General features: G+C 39.6%; 1 protein-coding gene across 4 annotated transcripts in view; it reads right to left on the reverse strand.

The window, feature by feature from the left end:
- Dock4 (dedicator of cytokinesis 4) overlaps positions 1 to 24,623 on the reverse strand; it is a 400,837-nt gene that overhangs the window by 55,061 nt on the left and 321,153 nt on the right. For all 4 annotated transcript variants that reach the window (XM_076941952.1, XM_076941953.1, XM_034514331.2 and 1 more), the window contains exons 28-32: positions 15,939 to 16,014; positions 14,034 to 14,134; positions 13,595 to 13,653; positions 4,260 to 4,408; positions 2,481 to 2,566 (exon numbers count right to left, since the gene is read on the reverse strand). In XM_076941952.1, the coding sequence (XP_076798067.1) occupies positions 2,481 to 2,566; positions 4,260 to 4,408; positions 13,595 to 13,653; positions 14,034 to 14,134; positions 15,939 to 16,014 (471 nt within the window). The remainder of the gene's footprint in view (positions 1 to 2,480; positions 2,567 to 4,259; positions 4,409 to 13,594; positions 13,654 to 14,033; positions 14,135 to 15,938; positions 16,015 to 24,623) is intronic.

Here is a 24,623-nt window from a genome sequence, read left to right on the forward strand (position 1 = left end):
GAATTTGACACAGTGGAGGGAGAACTGAGATGGATGTCAGTTCCTTGCAAAGCTAATTGGGTACTTCAGGGCAGTGGGCAGCTCTGCTGCCTCTCCCCAGCAATAGAACCTCAGGCCAAGTGTGCCTGGAAAGTGGGCACAAAAGCCAGATCATAAGTTAGGAGGAGCCAGTAATGCAGCGGAAAGCTCCGATGCCCCATTCTCGGTATCTCACAGTGTGGTCTAATCAGCTACAGTTTCAGTGTTTTCAAAAATAGAGAATACCACTGATTTAAAAAGCAGAGATAATCTGCACAAATGAAGATGCTGTTGGGAGTTAGTGAAAGTGAGAGGGATTCTTGGCAAGCAAGCTACACAGAAACTAAAAGTCTCGGTCTAAAGGCTGATTTGCCAAGCACAACACTCAGAAGCAGTGTCTTCCATCTTCTCAACTAATTTATGAAGTTTTCAGTATGAGTTTCAGAGTAAATGAGAATCTATACCACAACAGTATGCCTTCCTAATTCATGATGTGTGCAGCAACTCACCATCATTACACTAACTCACTGTGATTGTTAGCCCCGCCCCCCAAATAAAAGGACTTTACTGTTTCCTTGAAATCCACTTACATTTTCACTTTCTTTTCTGAGACCAGGTAGTAATGCCACTTGATCATCACTTTAAATTTGCTTTATTCTCAATATGCTGACTATAAAGGTATTAAAAGAAAATATTTATAGCCTTTTAAAAATTTTATTTTTATTATGATTTAATTATATTCTAGTAATATGTTAAAAATCAAAAAAGAATAAAAATTTCATTGAATGAAACAGGTCCCTTAAAATATAAAATAATTATAGAGGCTTAATATCTTAATTATTACTTTGATTCTAATGATGTCAGAGTACATCTTATATTTCACAGTCATATTTATATAAAAGTGATCCAAGTTGGAAATTATTGGCCCCTTACTAAAGTAGATAAGAGGCATTAAAGAAATAGAGCATGCACTTATTAATCTTATGAATCATTATAAATAATTAATCACAAATCTCAAGGGGTTCATTCCACTGAATGCTTTGGTATTTTGGCTCTTTGTTCTAACCGAGGACTAGGAACAGAAATGAAAGCAGTTTTCAAGGCAATTTATTATGCTGAATAAGGTTTTAATCTGAATTCTCGATAAACTCCAGCTGTCATGAAAGACAGACACTTTGTACACAAGAATGAACAAGGGCTTGTGAATAATTAGCAAAAGTTTTGGCTAAATTACAGTATCAAAAGAAAATGGAACTCAGGGTTCACAGTGTAATTTATCACTCACCACTACCACATGAAATCTCTGTAGCCTTTCTTTTTCCTTTCTATATAGTTTTCCCGAAGGCTTCAAGAATGATTTTGAATCAGGCAAGCCGAAGACTACCCAACCTATCAGTCAAACCTTTCAGTTTTAAGATAGCATTCTTAAAACCTACACATCCGTATTTGCACAGTTGCTAATTAATGCACTTAAAATGACCTTGAATCTTGCACTTGGTTATCAGTACCACTTAGGTGATGGTTGTGCATTAATACAAACACAGGTATATTTTCTAAGAGAGAAACGTATTAGTTTTACACTCTTTAAAGAAATTAGAACATTTTCCCAAGCTTAGTGTGCTAATTTTCTCGGTTAACAGAAAAAATATGTCATAAAAATACTAGGCTCTAAAATGACTAAGATCTGTAAAATCATAAAGAAAACACATGCTAGGTGGGAAGTCCCAAAGCGCTGAGAGATTAACATGCCTCAACTCTGGCTGTTCTGACAGTTAGCTGACACTTGATACAAGCAATCCATCCTGCAACTGTGATCATATTGGACCAATTAGGACAATCTAAAAGTCTCTTCTTAGAACTCCATTCTTTTTCCTCTATTCTCCTTGCAAATCCCAAATAGCAAACTCATTAGAAATGACTTGTTTTGATGTAATTCTCATGAAAAACACTTGGGGAGCATTTAACAGTCCTGAACCCCCCACCCCCGCCTCCCCCCAAATGGACAGTGTTAAAGCAGGTGCAGGGCATCAGGCACAAGCTAAGTTAATTTTCTAACAGCAAATCAGCCAGAGTCATACTTTGGGAAACACTGTATACAAATGTTCTAATCACACACTTCTCTTCCTCTCCCACTCATAACTCTCTTTAAAAATCATTATCTTATAACAATGGCCTTATTTTCCCCTTGAAATTACCAAGCGTGAAAAGAGTGAGCTTTGTTATGTAACATAGGCAACCTGTCCTAATCGGAGATTAAAATAAGCAGAAATATCTAATCATCAACATAATAAGATCCACTTGCTAGAGTTACGCAATTATCCTTTATTTCACACTCCACAAAGACAAAGCTCTCCTGTGAGACCCAAGCTGTCTCTGCAGCTCTCATCTACCATGGTGCAAAACAGCTCAGGACTGACACCAGATGTCCTGAACAGAATCAACTGGAGAGAAACATTACTTACATACTGTTGAAGAGCTCACGGTACGTCTCGTCACCTTTGCCCTCTGACATCAGGCTATCCAGTTTGTCAATTAGCTTGGCCTCCACCTGAAACACACCCAAACGTTACTCTCCTTCCTCCCACTTCACAGGCAAGGTTTTTAGGCAAATTGCTATGTATTTCTTTATGCCAGGGGGAAAGCTGTGGTATACTTTGTCAAAGTGACATTGTCAGCCATGGTTAATAGCAAGCCTCCCTTTGGAATTCTAGGGGACTAATTTAGATGCAGTCAACATGACTTCATACTCCTGGCTGGCTAGCTTTTTCTGCTGCCAAGGACAGCATCTATCTATCTGGGATCCCAACATAAATGCTAGCAGCCCAATTTAAATATTTCGGTTCTTTTTTTAGGGACTATAAAAACTGGCAAGTCCCACTTCTTTTTCCTTTACATCACTATATCTGAGAACATCAGCAAACTAGCATGCCCAAATACATTAATTTAAATCTTAAATGTGCTTTATATCTGTTTTCTTTCCTAAAACAGTTCGAGGTTGCACTAAATCTTTGCTGAAGTTGAGAGCTCATCCTAGCCATGTACAGATGGTAGACCCACAGAAATATTCTAAGTCAGCAGCAAGCAGCAGGAGAGTGAAAGGACATATTTCCTGGAAACTGTAGTCAAAACATTTATATTTTCAAGGATGTAAATTCTTTATAACTGAAATATCAGGAAGGGAAAAAATTCCCTTTATCTAAATGAGGCGAGAGAAAATGACAACCTTATCCAGCATTAAAGCAATTTGGGCTTGAGATGAATATTCAACTTTGTGAAAGGACTGAGCCCAGTTATTTCTTTAAAGCAAATGTCAATCAAGAGATACGGATAAGAGGGAAGGAAAGTGGGTTCCCCTACCAAGCACAGTTTGCTCATGGCTTTTCGCTCAGCCATTAGCTTTCTTAAAAATTAATGTATATACGGATACAAGTGAAATGCCCACACTTTTGGCAATAGGACAGGTCTATGCATGCAATCAAATTGCTTATACAGATGACAAGCAGTTTTCTGAGGTTTGAAGAAGGCCTCATGTGGAGAAGTATGAAGGAGGGCCACATCCTGTGGGTAAGCAGGTTTGTGAAGTCACTATGTGAGCACATGATTTTCCTACTTCCCCCCAACAGACTTGGACCAGCAAAAGTGGCTGATTCTTTACAGATCTGATTTTGCAATAAGGATGTCTGTCTTCCTCAAACTGGAGCACCACTATTTGAACCTAAGTCAGCGAGAAATTATAGATTCATCCCCTTGGAATTTCCTTTGTGAGATTTTCCACTGCTTTCTCCTTCAAATTAATTTTCATTGCTCCAAGCTAAGAACAATAAAACATACTGTGAATCAAATGCTCAGAGCTAAGTCATTCACCAAATACAATGTGCAGACCACTGAGAACTCAATGGCTTAAAGAGTCATTAACCTTCCAATTCCTCTGAGTTGCGTCCAGCTGGGAGCAAACAACCCTCTGTAAATTCTTAAATACAGATCTGGAATGTCAAAGAATTTTTTTTTTTTTTTGGTGAAAGGAATAAAATGGGCTTCCAGGGTTTTCTCAGAGGCTCAAGGCAACCAAGAAGCCAGACTGATGTGTCCAAGGCTATGTGGTACAGGGAGACCAGGTTCACCTGGTCTGGGTCCATTGAACCAGTGTTCATTTCTCCACCTAGAGATGAATGAGGAAATTGTGGAGACACCAGATGGAGAAGTGACACTGGCTGTCAGTCCCGATGAGCAATACTGCCTACCTGTTTGAAGTTGCCACTCCTCCTCTGCTCCCAATCCATCATGTCATGAAAAATAGGAATCATGACATTCCGGAGATCTGGCTGGGGTATCAAGGTCACTTCCAGAAAGGGCCCAATCAGGGCAGGGATGAAATGAAGTTTGTGTTCTCCTAAATTAAGCAAAATATTCGAGTTTCAGCACATTAAATCTTAGTAAGATTTCAAAAAGATTACTATTATACAATTTAGTTAAAACTAGTATCATAAAAATATTCAACTACAGTCATCTCCCCAGATAAGAAAAGAACCCATAGCATACAATTAAAATGGCAGAAATAGAAATATTATATTACTGTACATTCTTGTAAAAAAATTGGACGCAGTTAATATAAAAGAGGCTGGAGAGACGGTTTAGTAGTGCATATCACCCAGAAGCCAGATGGTGGTTCATGACCTCCTGTGCCAGCAGTTCCAAAGGATCTAATAATGCCTTCTTCTGGCCTTACAAGGTACACAGAAATACAAGTACGCAACACCGCTACTCACAAAATATATGGAAAAAAAATACTAACCTAGAAGATATCCCTAAAGTAATCACAGCTGTTATCTCTGGGTAGTAAGCTACAAATTATTTTTATGTAAGAAAAACTAGCTTCTGTTTGTATTCTGTTTAAAGAAAAAAAACACGTAACACACAGCCTCAACAAAAGTCTAAATGCAACCCCCTCAAAGCCTTCAACTGTTTTCTGAAAGGATTAAAACATGCCGATATTGAACTCCAACTGGTCTGTAAGCAAATGCTAAGAAGGTATGGTAGCCAGGACTTGGAACAAAGGAGGGCAAGCAGCAGCAGGGACACAGGTGACTTTAAATATGGAGACCTGGAGTCTATTAGTCTATGCCAAATCTCACTGGAACGTTTCTATGTTGATAGTAAGAAAAAGCTGAAAAGAAGCCAGATGTCCTTCAACAGAGGAATGGCTACAGAAAATGTGGTACATTTACACAATGGAGTATTACTCAGCTATTAAAAACAATGATTTCATGAAATTCTTAGGCAAATGGATGGAACTAGAAAATATCATCCTGGGTGAGATAACCCAATCACAAAAGAACATACAGGATATACGCTCACTGATAAGTGGATATTAGTCCAAAAGCTTGCAATACCCAAGATACAATTATCAGACCACATGAAGCTCATGAAGAAGGAAGACCAAAGTGTGGGTGCTTCGATCCTTTTTAGAAAGAGTAACAAAATACTCATGGGAGCAAATATGGAGACAAAGTGTGGGACAGAAACTGAAGAAGGGGCCATCTGGATACTGCTCTATCTGGGTATCCATGCCAAGTGCAGTCATCAAAGGCAGACACTGTGGATACCAGGAAGTACATGCTGACAGGAGCCTGGTATAGCTGTCTCCTTAGAGGTCTGCTAGAGCCTGACATATACAGAGGAGGATGCTCACAGATAACCAGTGAACTGATCATGGGGAAAAGGAAAGAAAACAGAAAAAGAAAACTACATGCCCTGAACGATACATTCTTTCTCAATATAGGCATCTGGAAGCCCTAGGACAAGCTTGGAGGCTGGGCTGAGGGTAGCTGACTTCATGGAAGACAGCAATTTCCTCTTTAGGTACAATCATGCAAATGTTTTCTGATTTGTTCTATTGCAGGGTTGTTATTCTTCCATATGCTCAGACCATGAGCACTTCCAACATGATGAAACTCTCTCCCTGTCCCAGTATCATGGAAGGAATACTACTTCTTGTAGCTGAACATTTTAGCCTATATTAATGCAAGCTTTACTGTTTACCATGCTACTCCCATGAGAGAACAGCAGTGTTCAATATCTCCCTTGTACCTTGTGATACACAGAGTCCATGACACCCTTTAGGTCTCTCCTTTCCTGGGTAAGACATTATCCCAGGAGAAACAAGAGCTGTGAGTTTTCAACTCTTTACATGATTATAAAAAAAAATGGAGAGAGAAAGAGAGTGAAATGAGTACCTCTTTCCAGAATATGTTTTGTCAGGTGACAAATCATGAATTTTGTTCAGAGCCTGGAAATTTGGGTAGTCTTTAGTTGAGATTTTATATTTGTTTCACTAATTCAGTCATTACTCTGTTTTATTCAGGGGCTCAATCCATAGGCATGCCTTGTATGGTGTGAACAACCTATAACTTGCAAACATAAAACACAACCAACACTGAGGCTACTGCAAAATGCACATTAAGAACCAAGAACCATTGAGGATGGTCTAGTTCGTTTGGCAGGGAAACTGAGGAAAGCAGTTCGGACAGGTTATTTCACTTGATTGGGGCATAAGCAGAAGCTGCCCTAATAGATGAACAGATGAATAGGTGCTGTTACCCCTGGAAACAGCATGGGCAGGATGTCACATCTGAAAATGTAGTAGAGGTCAGGAGGAAATTAGCAGTGGTGGCCTGGGCTATGTCCCATGTTGGATACACAGGCAGTGGGACTCTTCAGCTGGGTGTGGGAGTCCTTATTACCAGTTTGTTTTACAGAAACATAACTTTGGGGGACAAGGGAAAGATGTGCTATATTGGGAAAACTGATGATAGTTTATAATAAACTTTGGCCCCAAAATATCAGCCATGGGAATAGGCACAGGAGGCCAGATTTGAGAAACATTCTAGATGTAAAGCATTAGTGAGAGTAAGTTCTGTAACTAAATGAGATAAAGTTGAAGGAGGGACAGGGACTAGTTTAGATGGAGGAGGATAATGACTTCTGCTTGAAGCTCTTTTGAGACATTCTCATGTGCACAACACCCTACCTACTCCCAAAAGTCAGATTAGGGCTCAGGAACCTTGCAGAACTGTCAATGATAAATAGGGCTCTGCATCATCAAGTGGATGAAACAGCTTTGGGAAAAAAACAGACACACAGACAGACAGACACAGACACACACACACACACACAGACACAGACACACACACACACACACACACACACACCAGATCTTGAACACAAAAGTGTAAGAGAAGAGAAGGCACCAGCTAAAGACATGGTGGATATGTGGAGTAATAGAAAAGAGAAGGCTTTTGCAATTAGGAAGGGACAAGCATAGCCAAGTTGGTGACTCACTAGTACTGCCAGCTATCACGTGCAAGCACTTGCTCTACGGCAGGTGGGCTCTGACTGCTTTCTATGCATAATTCTATTAATTTGCCATGACAACTCTAGGCAGTGGGAACTGCCACCTCCATATGCAGAGAGGAAAGAAATGTCGTGGGGCCTTAAACAACTTGCTTAACTAACCAGTTGACTTAACTAATAAGTAATCATGTAGCCAGTTTTTAGGGTGGCTAGCATCTGGACCCATCAAGCAGCCTGGCTCTAGTTTGAAATAGCAGTCCTAAGAATGGCACCAACACAGGCCTCTGGGTTTGGCAGAAGAGTAATAAGAAGGTAAGCCCAGTCATGAATCAAAAAGTAGAAAGAGAAAGCTGAGGAAGTAAGAATTGCCATTGTATCCTCTTGAAGTCAAAGTTGCAGAGGGTGAGGCAAAAGCAGATGCAAGACTCACTAACCACTTTAAAGCATCCTATCTTTTGGAATAAGCTCTTTGTCTGTCATCTCACAACCTCCTACTCTGGCCTCAGGAACAAGCAAGAATAGTCTTAATCTTGTCCAAATGCCAGCTTCATCTTTGGGATCAACATAAGCCAGAAAGGACTTTTCTAGAAGGGTCTTTAAGGAACAAATATGTTTTAAGTCTTCAGAAACTATTTTTCTATTGAATAGAGACAGTCCCTCAGAGACTAAGGTTAGCACTAAGAGCAAAATACAGCCAAGAAATAGCAAGCCTGGATATTCTCTAAAAACTCATGCCGAAGCCAGGAGGATCCCAGCTATACAAGATAGCATGCATTTCTCTCCCCCTCCCTCTCACTCTCCAAGACAGGGTTTGGCTGTGTAGCACTGGTTGTTCTGGAACTTGTTCTGTAGACCAGGCTAGCCTCAAATTTGCAGAGATCTGTCTGCCTTTGCCTCCCAAGTTCTGGGATTAAAAGGCATGACCATTCAGCTGACCATGTATTTTTTAATATAGGATTAATTTGGGAGTTCTCGGCTTTACTTTGTCAAATATAACCTGTATATATCTGATGCATCAGCTAGAGTGTAGATGTCTGTTCCCTCAAAGACCTCATGCACAGCATCTTGCCTGTCCACGAGAGATCAGAATCACAGCAGGGTGAGACAAAAAGGCAGAAGCATCTTGAATTCTGTCAGGATTTTCACATACCTGAATAGGTCTCTAGACAAAGACTGCTGGTTTGAACTACTTCCTATCTTGGAGATACCTAGAGGGCTTTATAGCAAGAACTTTTCTAACCACAGCAATAATGTGTTTGAAACTTCTCCAACAGCCTCAAGTGCGGCTAGATGTCCTTAACCTCTCGTGTGTCTGGAATGTCCTAGAGGTCAGAGATCCTCATGATCTCTCTTATTAACAGAATCCTGGGGCATTTTTCAGGTCCTTTCTTTGGGAACAGGAGTCACACATGGAGCTCACATGGTCAGGACCAGTACATCATCATTGGGAGTTGTATTGACTTTGCCTTGCCTAGTTTTAGTGTGAATTAAAGTGCTTAACCAGGGGCTGGAGAAGATGGTGCAGTAGTTAAGAGACTATAGATCTTAGAGAAGATGTCTGCTCAGTTCCCAGCATACATGGTGGCTCACACGCATCCGTAACTCCAGTTCCTGGGTGTCTGATGCCGTCTTCTGAACTCAGGCACCAGGCACACACACGGTACCCATACATAAGTGCAGGCAAAATATTCACACACAAAATGAAACAAATAAATATAAAGCAAAAAAGTGATAAATGCTTTAAAAGGGGCTTTGAGAATAGAGACTTAGTCCTGGATATAATCCTTAGGCTCTGTCCATATAGAAAGTCCCTTTTTATATCAGTGAAGTTCATCACGTGTCACCGAGATTTCATCAATGGTAACTGTTTTTTTTTTTTTTTTTTTTTTTTCCAACTTTATTTTATTTTATTTTTTTGGTTTTTCGAGACAGGGTTTCTCTGTGTAGCCCTGGCTGTCCTGGAACTCACTCTGTAGACCAGGCTGGCTTCGAACTCAGAAATCCACCTGCCTCTGCCTCCCAAGTGCTGGGATCAAAGGCGTGCACCACCACTGCCCGGCTAACTTTATTATTATTAAATCAATTAATTGGCTTGTATGTTCACATGCAACATGTGGATGTTAACGGTCAACTTGCAAGTGTCTGTCCTCACCTTTCACCTTTTAATTCCTGGTCATTGTTGTACTCAGGCTCTCAGGCTTGGTGGCAGGTACCTCTACCCACTGAGTCATCTCCCTTATCCATACTCATAATGCATACGGAAGGAACTTGTAACTTCTTGTCATGTACTCCTATCTGGATTTCCGACCCAGATAATCCTTTGCCTTTCCCAAAAGACTGCTTTGTTTTCCTTAACACAGCAAGAATATCTCAGGAGAAACTTCCTCATTCATGTACATTTGTATATTTTCCTCCAAAAATGAATCCTCTGTGATGGAAATGCAAGCACTGTTATCCCTTTTTCTCCTTTCTTTTTCTGACACCCACATTTCAGGCAGGTAGCTGGCAGCTAGTTTGCTATTCCTTTTCTCGGTTATTTTTGTCAGGGCAGAAAACAGAACCCGGATGCGAGCACTCTCCCTGTCATCTGTAAAAGTCTACGTTCACTGTTTATTAGAGCTGTCTTGGCAAGGGAGAAAATGAAGAAATAAATGAAGGTGTTTCCAATATGTGCATGTCTGGGGAGCACTGAGGTGTCAGGTGTGATGTCCGACCAAGAGCTTGCCCCAGGACCTGGCTATAGGGCCAGCTACTCAAAGCCACCACACAAAGTCACCTTAAGTATGAGTAATTCTGATAAGCCCTGGGCTAACTCCACACTGTATAGACACCACATTTCTGCACAGCTTCTGAGTACATAGGCAGAGGGGAGAAGCTCACAGAGGAAACACAGCATAAACTCAAATCAGTCTGCCTTTATGGCCTTCTCATGGTGAGTTAGTAGAAAAAGGCTGAGACACTATGTGTCAACTTTGGGTTTTTTGGTTGTTGTTGCTTTTTTTCCCTTCCTGTTTTAAAACAAAGTATTTATTTGTTAACTTATTTTACTGTATTGTTCAGAATTAAATCCAATGCTAAGAAACATTGTGTCAACTGAGCTACGAGCCTTGGCCTAAAATAATGTCTTTAAATACATGCCTATTTGTATAGTTTTCTTAATTTTATGTCTCTCATTTATTCAGTTATTAAATAGGTATTGACTTATTGTTGCCTGGTACATTCTTCTAACTTTGTTTTTAATCTTCCTGAGCCTGGCATTCCTTGACCTCTAGAGTGGCGACCACTCCTACTTATTGATCACCATTTGCTTGAGCATTTTTAGTCTCTTACAGAAATAACTTTACCATTTATGGATATTTTATAACCTACTTTTGTCCTTTGAAAAAAATTCCAATGTACTCACAATCCATAGAAAAGTAAAGCAAATCTCACATGAACACTGTCCAGCTGCTATTGCAGTTAGAATTTTCACTAATTTGTTTTACTAACATGCTGCCTAACTTTTTTCTCTAAAGAATTCTAAAGCAAGCCTGAGACATATTGTGCTAGTGTACCAATCAAAACACATCTATAATAGATACACAGTAACAGTACCTCTATCATGGTATCACATTCACACATTAATTTTTTTAAATTAATTAAAAACACAACCAATATCCAAACTTCCCGGTGGTCCTGAAGCATGCAATGTATAGTTTCTGTTTCGGCTACAATTCAAACAAGGCCCACAGACTACGCTCCATAACTGTACCTTTCTTCAGACAGTAGAGAAGTCAGGGAGCAACCACACTTGGGTCTTTATTATGTAGGAAGGCTTCAGAGTAGCCTTACTGCTGAAAATACACTTTTAGGAGTTCAGAACATATGTAAATCCAGATGGGCCCCCAAACATTGACCATCCAATCCCTACCAAGCCAGCAATGGTTGTACCAGAAGCAACTGCGCTTCACTTACACGACTCCCATAAACCACGGGGTTTGCATACAGCCCGCATCTAGCCTCAGCCACGTGGTCTTATTTGGAAGTACTTAGGATACCTGCTTCTCCAACTGCCAGAGTTTTATGTTTATGTACGGTGAGCGGCCTGATGGGGAAGTATTGATTTTTATACAGTGGTTAAAGATACTGTATTTACAAATGTAGATCACAGAGCACACTTTATGTTTAAGAAAGATGTGAATTCATCTAAAAACAGAAAGTGAAAACTTAACTTTGCAGCAAAATGAGGGTCACATGTGCAGCAAGCTGCCAAGGGTAACCTCCTCAGACCACCCTACTCTTCTAAGAGAACACGTAAGTGGACAAAGTTTGAGGAGTAATATATTACTTTCTCCTCTTGACAGAATAATTTTTATTCCTTTAATTTAGAAAATAAAAATATTAAGGAATAACACATTTAAAAAAAGGTGTTCACTTATTACCAGTTGGCCCTTATTCAAAATAAGTTATCAAAACCACAATGTGATCTCACTGTGCATCCACTAGTTACGTGGAAATTGGAACCCCAGTGCTCTGGCAATGGGAATATGAAACAGGACAAAAGCTATGCAACAAGTGTGCCAGTTCCTCAAAAAAATTAAAATACATTTAAGAGAAGATCCAACAATTTTGCTTCTGAGCTTTTGCTGATGAGAAAGAAAGCAGGACCTTGAGAGTCCCCTGGATGCCACATTCATAACAGCATCACTTGTAACACCCAAGGTGGGAGCAATCTATATATCCATGGACAGAGGCAGGGAGAAGCACAGTCACAACAGTGGGATATCACAGACCCTTGAGAGGGAGGGAAGCTCTGACCCCTACATGTACCAAGCGTGAAACTCAAGGTCCTTCTCCTCAAAGAAGCAAGTCAGTGGCAGGAAGACAAAGGCTGGACTATCATGCATGAAGTAGCAAATACAGAAAACTCAGATAGAAAGTTGAGGTGGAGGGGTGATGGAAGCTTTCATTTAGTGGTTATGTTTTATTTTAACCCAGAAAGAGTTAGGTTTTCTTATTGGATTTTTCAAACAAAACTTGTTCTTGTTGCCCCGCCCCAACTTCCTTCACCACTCTTCCTTCCCTTGTGCCCCCCACTCCCACCTCCAGGGCCTCCTTTCCTATAGTAACTGTTTTTGAGGACAGGAGTTCTGGAGATGATCCTGGTTGGGCTGACTGGCGATATGAACAAGTATTATTCAAACAGTGAGAAATAGTTAAGACAGAACAATTTATGAGACTTCAGCATAGACATTTCATTCTGTGTTTTAGCAAAATCTAGACAGTCACAGGATCTTATTTTTCAGGTGCTAACTCATTTTTCTGGGATCACCAGCAATTATTTATGAATAACAAAGCTCCCCAAATTGCTGTGCATATTTGAGGACGTACAAATTTTGGACAAAAACCATTCTGTATCCTCCTATTTCTAAGCGGTAATTCAATGAGCCACCCCCCCCCCCCACCTCCCCAAATAAAGAACTCTTAGATCATTACATAGTCAAATGTCAATCCCTTGAATAAGTTGCATGGGATTCAAATGTAGTAACAGTTAATGATATAAAAAAGTATAAAATTAATATGCCAAATTAAATGTTATGAATCTCTAAAAAGAAATTTTATGCCAATGAAATTTCGAACAGTTTATTTGCCAAATATTATTCTTTCTGTGCAGGCAGACCTGTGCCATCAATTTGCTAGGATAATATGCTTTCTACACTGTGGCATATTAACACAATTGGATCTAACAGTCTCTTAGCAACTGTGAATGCTTTTAAAGGCCTCTGGTGATATTCTTTATGATGCAGATCAATGGCTTGAAAGGTATTTTAGAATGATGATGGTTAGGGCAATCTTTCACAAAGTTTAATCCAAATTTACCATGATTCATAGCTTCCTTTCAGAGTTGTAAAAGTTCTGTGGTGTTATATATTCAAATTCTGGAAGGTTAGTTCATTGCTAGAGAATGTTCAAGGGATTGAACACTGCTAGACAATGTTCAAGAGATGCTAGATCTTAAAACTTTAAAACTGTTAATAAGGAAAAAAGTCAATGTATTGTGATGGTTTTCAAACAGATACCAGTGTGAAGAATTAACCTCATTCAGTGCCACAATGATGTCAGTTTCTGGAGATAGCTTTTGTATGTGATAGAGTCAAATGCTGCCACTGATGAACAGCTCTTCTGTGTACAGAAAGGTCAGGAGATGAGCAGGACCATGGAGGGGGCTTCACTTCTCATCACTTACCTAGGTTTTGCCACATGCTAAAAATTTCACAACCCATGGTGACACGCATATCACCATACCTAAAATAAAAAAAAAAAAAAAAAAAAAAAAAACAACTGATGTAATTTCCAGAATAAAGTACTTGTGTTCTGTAGAATATAGCTTGTCATTCTGAATTAAAGGCAAGAGATGTGAAGTACAGATAGCTAGTAAACATGTCTTGGTGACCTTAAATAAAATATCCCAATAAACTCATAACTTGTGGTTTCTATAATAATATTGAATCCTGAAAACACCGCAAGAAAAGGTATTAATAAATTCAAAGATATTGAAAATGTCCTGAAAACCCCGCTCTAACAATTGCTCCACTACTTGTCATTTGCAGCTGCGAGCGTTCTGATTTGTGAATGACTGGAACTAAGCATCCTTACAAGCGCACACTTTCATCCTCTGTACTTACTTTTCCAGCACCTTTTTCTTTTTGGAAGGTGTGAACATCTCCAGCTGCAGACACAACTGGTTTATAAAAATGACAGCGAGGTAAAAGTAGGAATCCCAGATCTAAAACAAGAACGAAATATTTTAAATACTACTGGGCTAGAGAAACATCACACGAGTGGATGGACTAGCTGACCTTGGCTTCAGAAGCAGTCAAGGGATGAGAATGAACCAGATAGCAGCTACAGCTAGCTGTAAATGCATGGGGTGACAGACACTTGAACTTTTCTGCAATAAAATTAAAAAAATACTCTCTCGCTATTGCTTAATATCTGAAGCCCAGAGGCATAAGTTCTCTGACATAGCTAAAGGACAATTTTTTTTTTTGATGACCTTACTCTGAGCATATCCAGGCAGCCTTAGGTATCTCACGCCTGTGTAGATTAATTTTTGGAGCTTCTTTTGATGAACAACTTAAAAAATGCATCTGTATCTCTGGAAGTGCTAATTGCTTTAAATTCACATTGTATCTTAAAATTCCCTATCCAGACAATGTTTTGAGTCATAAATTTTCTTATGCCAAAGAGAGAATAAAAAAGAAAGACATCAGAATAAAATTTCCAGAAATAAACAGCAGAAACCATGTAGGACATATGGATTAAAACTATGTCTCCAGTGGTGTCACATCAAAGGATAGCTAAATAACTACAAGAAACAGAACAAGAGCTATCTGCCATGTGTATAGAGGTCTCACAAATAAAACGGGAATGTGATAGAAACCTCAACTAAAGATTCTACTAAAGATATGTATTAAAGGGGCATTGGATTCCCCAGCTAGAGTTAAAGCCCACCCAACATGGGAGCTGGGAATCGAACATGGTTAAGAACTGTAAGCACCCTTAACTGTTGTAATCTCTCCAGCCACTCTACTAATAATATTTATCCAAGGAAATATAGGCACAGGGCAATTTTAATTTTGCAAGGATGTACATTTAAAGGACAATTTACAAGGAGAAAGTAGTGGAAGAAAATAAATAAAGAAGCAGAGGGCTGGGGACGTAGCAGGTAGATGAAGGTGCTTGTTAAGCTACGATGACGTGTTACCCTGTGTCATGGATATAATATAGTGAAATTTCAGTCAAGTTTCTATTGTTCTTGAGATGTTTGGGATTTTTGTTTGTTTAACTGAAACCAGGGTTAGTTCATGCATGGCAGGCAAGAGTACTTACAATTTCTATTGCATTTATGTTTTCTGTATTTTCTAGTTGTCAAATCTTACGAAAATGTTTAATGTTAAACATATTTTAACAACAAAGAAAAAAAAAACAGGGAACAAAGATACCAAATTAGAACCATTACTGAGAAAGAAAGGCACAGCAGGCACTTTGTCTATATAGACACTGTTGCTTGTTATTTGATTTTTAAAAAAGATAAAGTCATCTAGGATAGGCGGACATGCAGGAAGATTTCCAGTCACATTACTGACGGACTGAGAATTCTGACTGAAAGAATTGTACTAACAGTTTTCACCATTTCACTCCAAAAATTCAAAGGTAGGGAAACATTGATTTCTTCCTATATAAACTTTAAAAAGCAAAACTCTAAAACTCTAAAATAAGACTTTAAAATGACTTAAAAACATGTATGAGATTTTTTGTTGTTGTTGTTGTACACTGGAATGGTACAAAAAAAGTACAATAATTAAAATTTGTGGTAACAGGTACGGTCAATCTTTTAAGCACAATGACTTCCATCAGGCTGATATGTGTTACAACAACTCAAACTTGTTTGCAAATATAATAAAAAAACTATGCCAACATTATGCACAGTTGAAACTAACATTCTCAGGAACACAAGTGAGGTGCCTCTCTAAAATACAGTACAGATCTTTCAGTCCAAGCCAGACAGTCATAGATCAGATACTGACCTTATAATCAAAGTTTTCATTTAAGAAGTTCTTACGAAGTGCATCAGAGAGGTACAGAACTGTTGTGATAATAACGCTAGTGATAAAAAAAAAAAAAAACCAATTAGAGCTCAAATTGCACATTAATGAAAATCAGTTAGTAGATAAGAGTAAAACACATTTAAGATAAAAGAAAATCTCCTCCAGGAAGCATGTGGATTAAAAAAAAAAAAAAAACAAACTAAAACAGAGAAAAAAATCTATTAGAGAACCAGTTTCTTTATAAAATGATACACAGGAAGATTTATAAATTCAAATAATTCATACACATATATATATACTCATATTTTAATGTTTTGTGACCATTTAAAATTAGTTTCCAAACAAGAAAAAATTACTTAATGTAAAAATAACTGTACTTGATTATCAGGAATGACAGAGAGCCTAAAGGTGCAATGGATAAACAGTATAGATGATAGATGTTAGATAGTAGTATGCCTTTATTAGTCACCATCTCTCTTCTCCACGTAAGGTGTTAGATGGCAGAAGGACCATGGAAGGCAGAGTCATAGCAATGTAAAAGTAACTTTTATTTGCCAGAGATAATCATCATCTCAGAGACTTACTGTTGTATTAGTTCACCCTTTCTAGTTCTTTTTGAACTCTGGCTAGCTGGTTCAACCCAGCTGTTTAGACTCAAACTCCTCTTCGAGATCACTGATTTAATCTGGCTTCTCTTAGCTTCTGACTGAATTGCTCTGCCTGGACTCATACTAACTTTGTCAATATGTTCTAATTTTCTGGATCCTTCTCATTCTCTGGCTTCTGTCTTCACTTGTGTCTAGCTTGTTCTTTCTGCAACCTGTCTCTATAAAACTGTCTTGGTAAAACTGCCCCACCCACCCCACCCTCTCTGCTGCTCTTAAACAGCCTCTTTTTCCTGTCCTCCTGAGAGTTGGACATATCCTCCTATCTCTGACTCATTCTGTCAAATATTTCTCTGATTTGTCACTTTGCTGCCACTCAATTAGACATCACTTTCAAACATGGCTGCTTCCTTCAAAAAACTAACTTTACCTTCAATATTAGGGATTAAAGGTGTGTACTAAGGGCATGTCTGTATTCCTGCTAGAGGGATTAAAGATATGTAACATGTCTGCTTTCTAGTAAGATCACATAGACCTAAAAGGTCTTTGGGTGTGATTCCCCTACCAGAGCAGCCATGTTGCTGGATTAAAATTCCTCCATACAGGAGGCCAGGCTAACCCTAAAGAGACAATTTCTTAAGTGTCTATAACTCCATAAAACTGAAGGTCACAGCCACTCCAAGAAAGAGGCATCTCCCATGAGCAGAACAACACAGAGATAGCCCTATGTTCTACTTTGTACTTATTACCTAAGCATGGAACTCCTAAATACAGCTATATATATCTTGCTTGGGAATTTAAGAAAAGAAGGATTTGGTGAATATTCTTACCTAGGTCTGAACAGAGTTCTGTAATTTGTTCAAAAATCTATTCATATTGGTAGCCAGCAGAGTATACAATCAAATTTGAAGGTGTCTGTAATTGGTTAACTTAATGGTGAGACAAGCCAGCACTTTATTATAAAGGAAGCATCAGTGTACAAATGGTTGAATTCAATAATTGTTTTGGTCTTTTCTTAGGTGAATATGCTGTATTAGGTTTGATGAAGCCCCACCTCTCATAATGAAAGTCAGAATTGAAGAGATAAAGGGAAGAGTAAAATAAAATACCCTACCAACTTTACTCCTTGGTTATGCCACTGGAAAAATACAGAGCAGAATACTTATTATTATTAATTAGAGCACATATCAAGCTGCTTGATAGCAGTGTGTATGCTTAGCCATCACAAGGGCTGATGTTCAATCAGTCAGTCAGGCAAATAAATGAACTCCAAAAATTCAACCGGCCAAAATAAGTAAAACGTGTACTCTGTGTTTTGCACACAGGCATGTGCACATATTCAGGAGTCAGAGTAGGATGTCAACTGTTTTTATCTATTACCCCAATCTTATTCCCTTGAGAAAAAGTCTGTCACTGAACCTGGAGACCTAGGCCCTGGAAAGAGAATGACTAATTTAAATTTCCAGTGGAGAAAAGCAATTCTCTAGAAGAATCATAAAACTGTTTACATGCTAGGTCATAAGCACAGATAATACTCATGGTGGCTTGAGCTCCATGTACTGATAAAAGTGGAACCTCTTGGTACTAGAACCATTGGTGTTTTAAAATCATAGACAGCTGGGCCTTCCCTCTGAAGATTATAATATGCACAGGATGTCTGATTTTGCGGAGCTCCCAGGGTATTTTTGGTGCACCTGGAATAGAGAGGCAGCATTCTAGACCAATGCTTCTCATACTTCAGTGGGTACCTGGTAACCTACTTAACATTCAGACAATGAGTCGGGCAGTCTGGAGTAGTTCTTGGAAGTCTATATCTCTAATAAGCTCCAAGTGATGGCAACGCTCTTGTCCATAAAGCATCCTTTGAAGAGCAACACTCTAGAGCAGCGTTTCTCAACCTTTCTGATGTTACAAACCTTTAGTTGCAGTGACCCACAACCATTAAAGTCATTTTGTTAGTACTTTATAACTGTACTTTTGCTATTGTTATGAATCGTAATGTAAATATCTGATATGCGACCCCTACATGATCCTCAGGTTGAGAAAAGCATCTCATCTCAACAAATTCTGCTTCTGCATGCTCCCGTCTGTGGGGTTTCAGTAGTCTTAGGGTGCAGTGCAGCATATAGTCCTATTGATAAGACTGATGATCTTGGACACTTATCAGTGCTGTCTGTTCTCCTGGTACATAAGCACAGGGTTCAGCCTTCTCGGTGAGGAAAATACAAAATGCCAAGGGAATGCCTTGCTACCAAATTAAAACTATGAAACACAAACCAAGACATGACCAACTATATTTTAACAGGATATAACCTCATTAATTGCCCAATTTAATATTTATATAATTTTAACTGAATTAAAAATGATAAGCTACCTCTTATACCTTTGTAAGAATTCCAAAATAAGTTCAAACGCTGATACATACATTCTTTTTTGTACTCAGTGCTGGTATCTAATATGGCATATGGATTTGTTTAGTGTGTTTAGTATGATGGAGAGAGGACCCTAAAGCAGGACTTCTCAAGGCTAGAAAGCTCTTAGAAAGAATCTATATCACATGCTTTCCAGTAATGCTTCCCAGCTCGTCACAGTGGCTCGAACTCAGCCCTGAGCCACAGCTCCCCAGCACAAAGGTTCCCAAGCCAGCCAAAGGAATTCAGATTTCATTGTTCCATTGTGCAGAATACTGTGGAGTTGAAGAAATGTCTTCACTTGTTCACTATTATTTAAAGCCACATTCTTTAAAGTCACACTCTGACTTCATTCTTTTCTTTAGTTCTGAACATGGAAATATTTCTGATCTCAAATGATCCAACTTCAATAGCTGAGAAAAGTTTGCAAGTTGCTACCAAAATGGCCAGATTATTGACTCAGACAATGTGGGCCCAAGGACTGCCTTGACAATGATGATCTCCATGGGCACAGATGGAGGAAGAGAACTGGGCACAGGGAATAAAATATACTGCTTTAGGTGTTCTAGCTGTCCCTTCATTCTGCGATCAGAAATTATCTTCAATCAATAATATTCCCCAGTTTCTTGCTTCCTCACCCCATAGGAAACGTATCTCCTGGAATATGTTCTTTCAAAAGTACCTGCGACTGGGATCTGCTCAAGCATAAGCCTGTGTCCAGCAACCACATGCAGATTATGAGAAATCGGGTAGACACGATGGTGTAGAGAAACTTAGTTATCAGCAATGGCGATTTCTTTTCTTCCTTTCTTTTTTCTTTTTTTCTTAAAGGCAGGGTACTACTACGTAGTCCTGGCTGGCCTGGCACTCACTATGTAGACTAGCCTTGAAGTCATAGAGATCTGAATACCTCTCCCTCCCAAGTGCTGGACTCAAAGGTCTACACTACTATGCCCAGCTAATGTTGATGCTTATATATTAAAAACTAACAAAACAAAACTGGAACATAACTTCCCTCTAACCTGGAGTGTTACTTGGGGACAGTAAGGTGCTTAGGGCAGATGAAAATCATAAACGGTCATTGGGAATTAAATGAATACATCTAATCTGGGAGTTCTGAAACTCTAGAGTGGATGAGAATCATTTAAAGGACAGGAAGACTCCAGCCCACATCACCACTTATGGCCTGGTGGGTATGTACTGTGGCTGATATAGGAGATTTTGGTTCATATAACTGTCCTCTCTTGCCTCAATGATTGGTGTTACACACAGAAGACAGAGAGGGTGAGAATTAGTTCCGTGATGTGTAGGAAATTTGGTCCTCTTTGCACTGGACACATCTTGTCACTGTGCTTGAACTCAGGCTGTGTAATAATTGTAGATCAGACTGAAATTACTCCAGCAGAGGTGACACAAGTGGAAGAGTCACAACATATCAGGAAAGCAGGAAAAGAAGAGGCCTTGCCTTCACCAATGCAGCAGAGTAGAAGAGGCAAAAGAAGCAAGAAGCTCTCTTGATCTCTCCCCTCAAGGAGCTACAGCATCAGTCTTGAGGTTATGTCTCTATTTTAACCTTCTTGGCCTAAACCTTCTTAATAGCTCAACTCACCAAGATATGCAGTGTGCAAGCAGATCTGCACAAATATTTGCAGTGAGCATTTAAGTCTGGCACACCTACTAACAATTCAGATTTTTGGGTGTAAGGTTGTTGTAGATATTGAGGGGTTGGGACTGTTACACTCAGCAATAATGGATCCACTTCCACTTTCTAACCCATGTACACTGTGCCTTTAATTAACCATTTTCCATAATACATCGACACGTATGCATGCACTGAGGACAGTCCTATTAAGTCCACATACCCACTAGACTACTCGGCATCTTAAAACAAGTCCTCATCCTCCTAACTCCTTCCAGAGGTAGCAATATTTTTTGGTTCCTGTTTATAGCAAAACCCTTCCAAAGATCTGTCTGTATTCTGTATTGCTGTTTTCATTCCTTCACCAGAATCTGCTGCTGAATTCACCCTCATCAGGCTTGGGCTTTTATCTCCCCTACTGCAGGGAAACAGCATTTGTCAAGGTCACTGGTACTGACAGCAGTGTGAGCTCCCACAGTTAATTGCTAGTCCACAGTTCTAGATTCTACTCCTTGAAGTATTTTCTTCCCAGGGTGTCAGGCCCCTGGCTGTCATCTTGCTTCAGTTGGCTTCCCTGCATTGGCTCATTGCCTGACCTCTGAATTATGGCATGCCCTAGCCATTTTGTGTTTTCAGTGCATATATTTTCTTCCAAAGAGCTCTCATTCCATCCCCCAGCCTCAGATACCTGCCATGGCTTCCCCACCATTTGGTCCACCTACTTCCTCTTTTGCATCTCCACCGGGATATCTAACAGCACCTTGCTTGTTTGTTTCCCACAGAGTTTCATTCTGTCCCCCCAGGCTGCCCTGGAATTCACTATGTAGTTTAGCCTCATCTTGCACTTGAGGCTATTTTCCTATTTCAGCATCCTGAGTACTGGAGCAACAAGCATCATACCTGGACACTAACATCACCTTAAGCTTACCTTTGTCACAGGCTTTCTCTCTCCTCTCAATTCGTGAGTACCTCCTCTCTCAGTATTCTCCACTGAACTAACTGGTACCACAACTGGTCCTTTTGCTCAGGCCCCAAACCTAAAGACCATATTACTCATCTCTCCTCTCTTCCGCTCATATCCAGTCATCCACAAGACTCATCATCATCATCATCATCATCATCATCATCATCATCATCTTTAAAATCAGTCTTCAGACTACCTTCATTGCTGCCCACCTGTCCAAGCTACCACCTCTCATTTGGATGGCTGCAGCAAACTTCTGACTGACTCTTCCCAATTTCTCTTTTGGCTCTCTATTCACCAATAGTTGGGCCCTATGTTCCCCTTATAAGTAACAAGTTCCTTGCTTCTCCTTGACAGGGCCACATTCCTCTGATCACAGGGACTTCTGTGTACGTTATCTTTACTGATAGGAATAATTTCTCTTTGTTGTTTGCCTATTATCATCTACATTAGCTTTAGCTCAAGTTTCACACTTCATGAAGGTCCCTTTTTAGTTCAGTCTGCAACAAAAGTAAGTCCCTTCAAAATTATTCCTACATGCCTGAGTCCTTTATATTTTTATCACTGGAAGAAAACACTACAATATAAATGGGTTAGTGAATGGAGCGTTCTAAGGGTGGTCGTTTAAATAAATTAGTTATTTGTGCTCCCTCACAGAGTGACCTAGCAAGCCACACACACACACACACACACACACACACACACACACACACACACAGAGAGAGAGAGAGAGAGAGAGAGAGAGAGAGAGAGAGAGAGAGAAAGAATATCTGTATCTTTCATCCAAAATTTAACTTAGTTATTATATGTTGTGTGTGAAGCCAAAATACACACAAGGCAAACAAAACAAGGACCTAAGATTTCAAGTGAAGATCCTAGCTTTCCTCAACAGATATGTGTGATGTAAGATTGATCTCCCAGAAACAATGCATAAAGCTCTGACTTTATTTTTATACTTTATTTCACAATGTGTATGGGAAGGAGGTGGAGAGAAACTTCTCTCAATGTGTCCTGTATTTTTGGTACTTAGTTTTCGGCATCCTTCTGTTCCTTCTTTCTTGGATGGAGGAGTGGTTATCCTCTCCAGAAACATCTACCAGGGACCTACAATGAGCACAGGGTAGCTGTGCAAAGTGGAAGGGAAATTTCCTGTCATAGCAGAACTGAGGCCTGGGATATCTGCTGTATTTCAAACTGTACATATAGGTGCAAATAAAGCAAAACAAAACCAAAAAACCCATACAAGGCATCTGGCATCCAGACCCAGCTTTTGGAGATGGAGACCACACAGCCAGGGCAGGGAGGGTGGGGGAGGAGTTACAGGTTTTTGAGTCACGTGATAAAGACAGCAATAAAGGACAGACATGTAAAAGACTTAGTATTGAGGCTATTTGGTTGTGTTTAAGAGACAGGCAATAGTGACTTCTCAGCCAGGGCTAATGAAGGTAGGAGTATAGGTTAAAATGACTCTGTGAGAGGCCTTGATCAGGTGTCTGTCTAAGAAAGGTAAGACCAGGGAAGAAAAAGCAGGTGGTGAGCTTTAAAGACACAGGCGCTCTTATAACCCAATGCAACAATTCAGCGAAGTGTAACACTTTCAGTGTGCACACTTTCAAATATTTTAAATAACTTGAACATCTTTCAAAGACTATCTTTCCTTGCTTCCTTCCTTCTTTCCACCCCTCCCTCCCTACAGAGTTTTGCTGTGTAGCCCAGATTGACCACAAACTCATAATCTTTTTGCCTCTAGCTTCCTGAGTGCTAGGATGATGGGTTTGTACCACCATGCCCAGCTCAGAAATACACTTTTCTATCAGTAGGATTTAGGTGAAGATTAAGTAAAAATAATCTAGGGTATTTTCATGGACTGATTTCTATTTATAAACCAAGACATATCACATATGGTTTCCTAATTTGAATAGGAAGTGGCTATTGTGAGCAAGAGGAACACAGAGGAGAGGATGAGACAGAAAGGGGCGCGGAAGCAGTCGGTTCCAACTTAGAGTCCTGGCCATTACTGAGGCTGTGTATGTAGCTACGGGTCATTGCCATAAAGAAGCAGGTCCACACTGCTACCAGTACTAGCTTGGGTGACAATATGACATTATTGTGTTTAGCAGGGGCTTGGGTTTACTGTGGGAGAAATCTTCATTCTAAGTCTTAGTTTTTAAAAAAATATTACACATATCTCTAACCAAAATTGTTCTTACATGGTTAACACTGTCAACAAAAATCTTGGATACCGTGTTTACAGAAAAGTAGACTATGTACTTCTTAGTCTGATAGCTAGTAATGTGGCCATGAAAGCCTTATGTAGGGGTCTTGATGTGAGATGGACAGAGAGTATTTAACATCAAAAGCCATACTGTTGCCATAGTTTCCAGCAAGCTCGAGCACAGAGCCTATGTACCTAAGAAAGAAAATGTTAAATTTATTTTCCTGTGATGGTCTGCCACTCAAACTTTTAATTGAAGCCAAATTTCTCTGCACATGAGGCAAACAGAATGACCAAAGTGATTCCGCAGCTGTGGCTGCTGATGGCCTGTCCTCCTTCTTGTTTGGCTCCCCAGGTCACTTCATCCACCTTTCCAGGTGTCTTGAATCTTTGATAATTTAGGGGAAGTATACCAGCAACCGTTCCAACTTAAAGCTAAAGCATACAGACATCCACAGAAGCAGACATTCCATTCCTTCACAGATATCAAAATACATATGCTGATCTCTAAAGAGAATGATTTCACTAGTCTCAATTAGTCTTCCAAGTGGAGAAGCTGCTCAGTGCTTATGTAAAATATAATATGCCACACGACACTATTTGTTACTTCACGAGTTTTCAACATATCATTTTAACACCTCTAAGTCTAAAAATGAGCCCTGCAGCAGAAGCCACATTAAGCATATCTCATCAAAATTGAATCCTATGTTCCTGGAGCATTCACCATCATCATACCTGCATGCCTGGGGGGACAGATGGTGACCCTGGCCTAAGGTGGCTATACAGAAAATCTTACCTTCACCCTAACATGTGGGTGTTGGTATTTGAAA

Source organism: Arvicanthis niloticus, chromosome 11 (assembly GCF_011762505.2).
Source record: "Arvicanthis niloticus isolate mArvNil1 chromosome 11, mArvNil1.pat.X, whole genome shotgun sequence".
NCBI classification, from domain to species: domain Eukaryota; kingdom Metazoa; phylum Chordata; class Mammalia; order Rodentia; family Muridae; genus Arvicanthis; species Arvicanthis niloticus.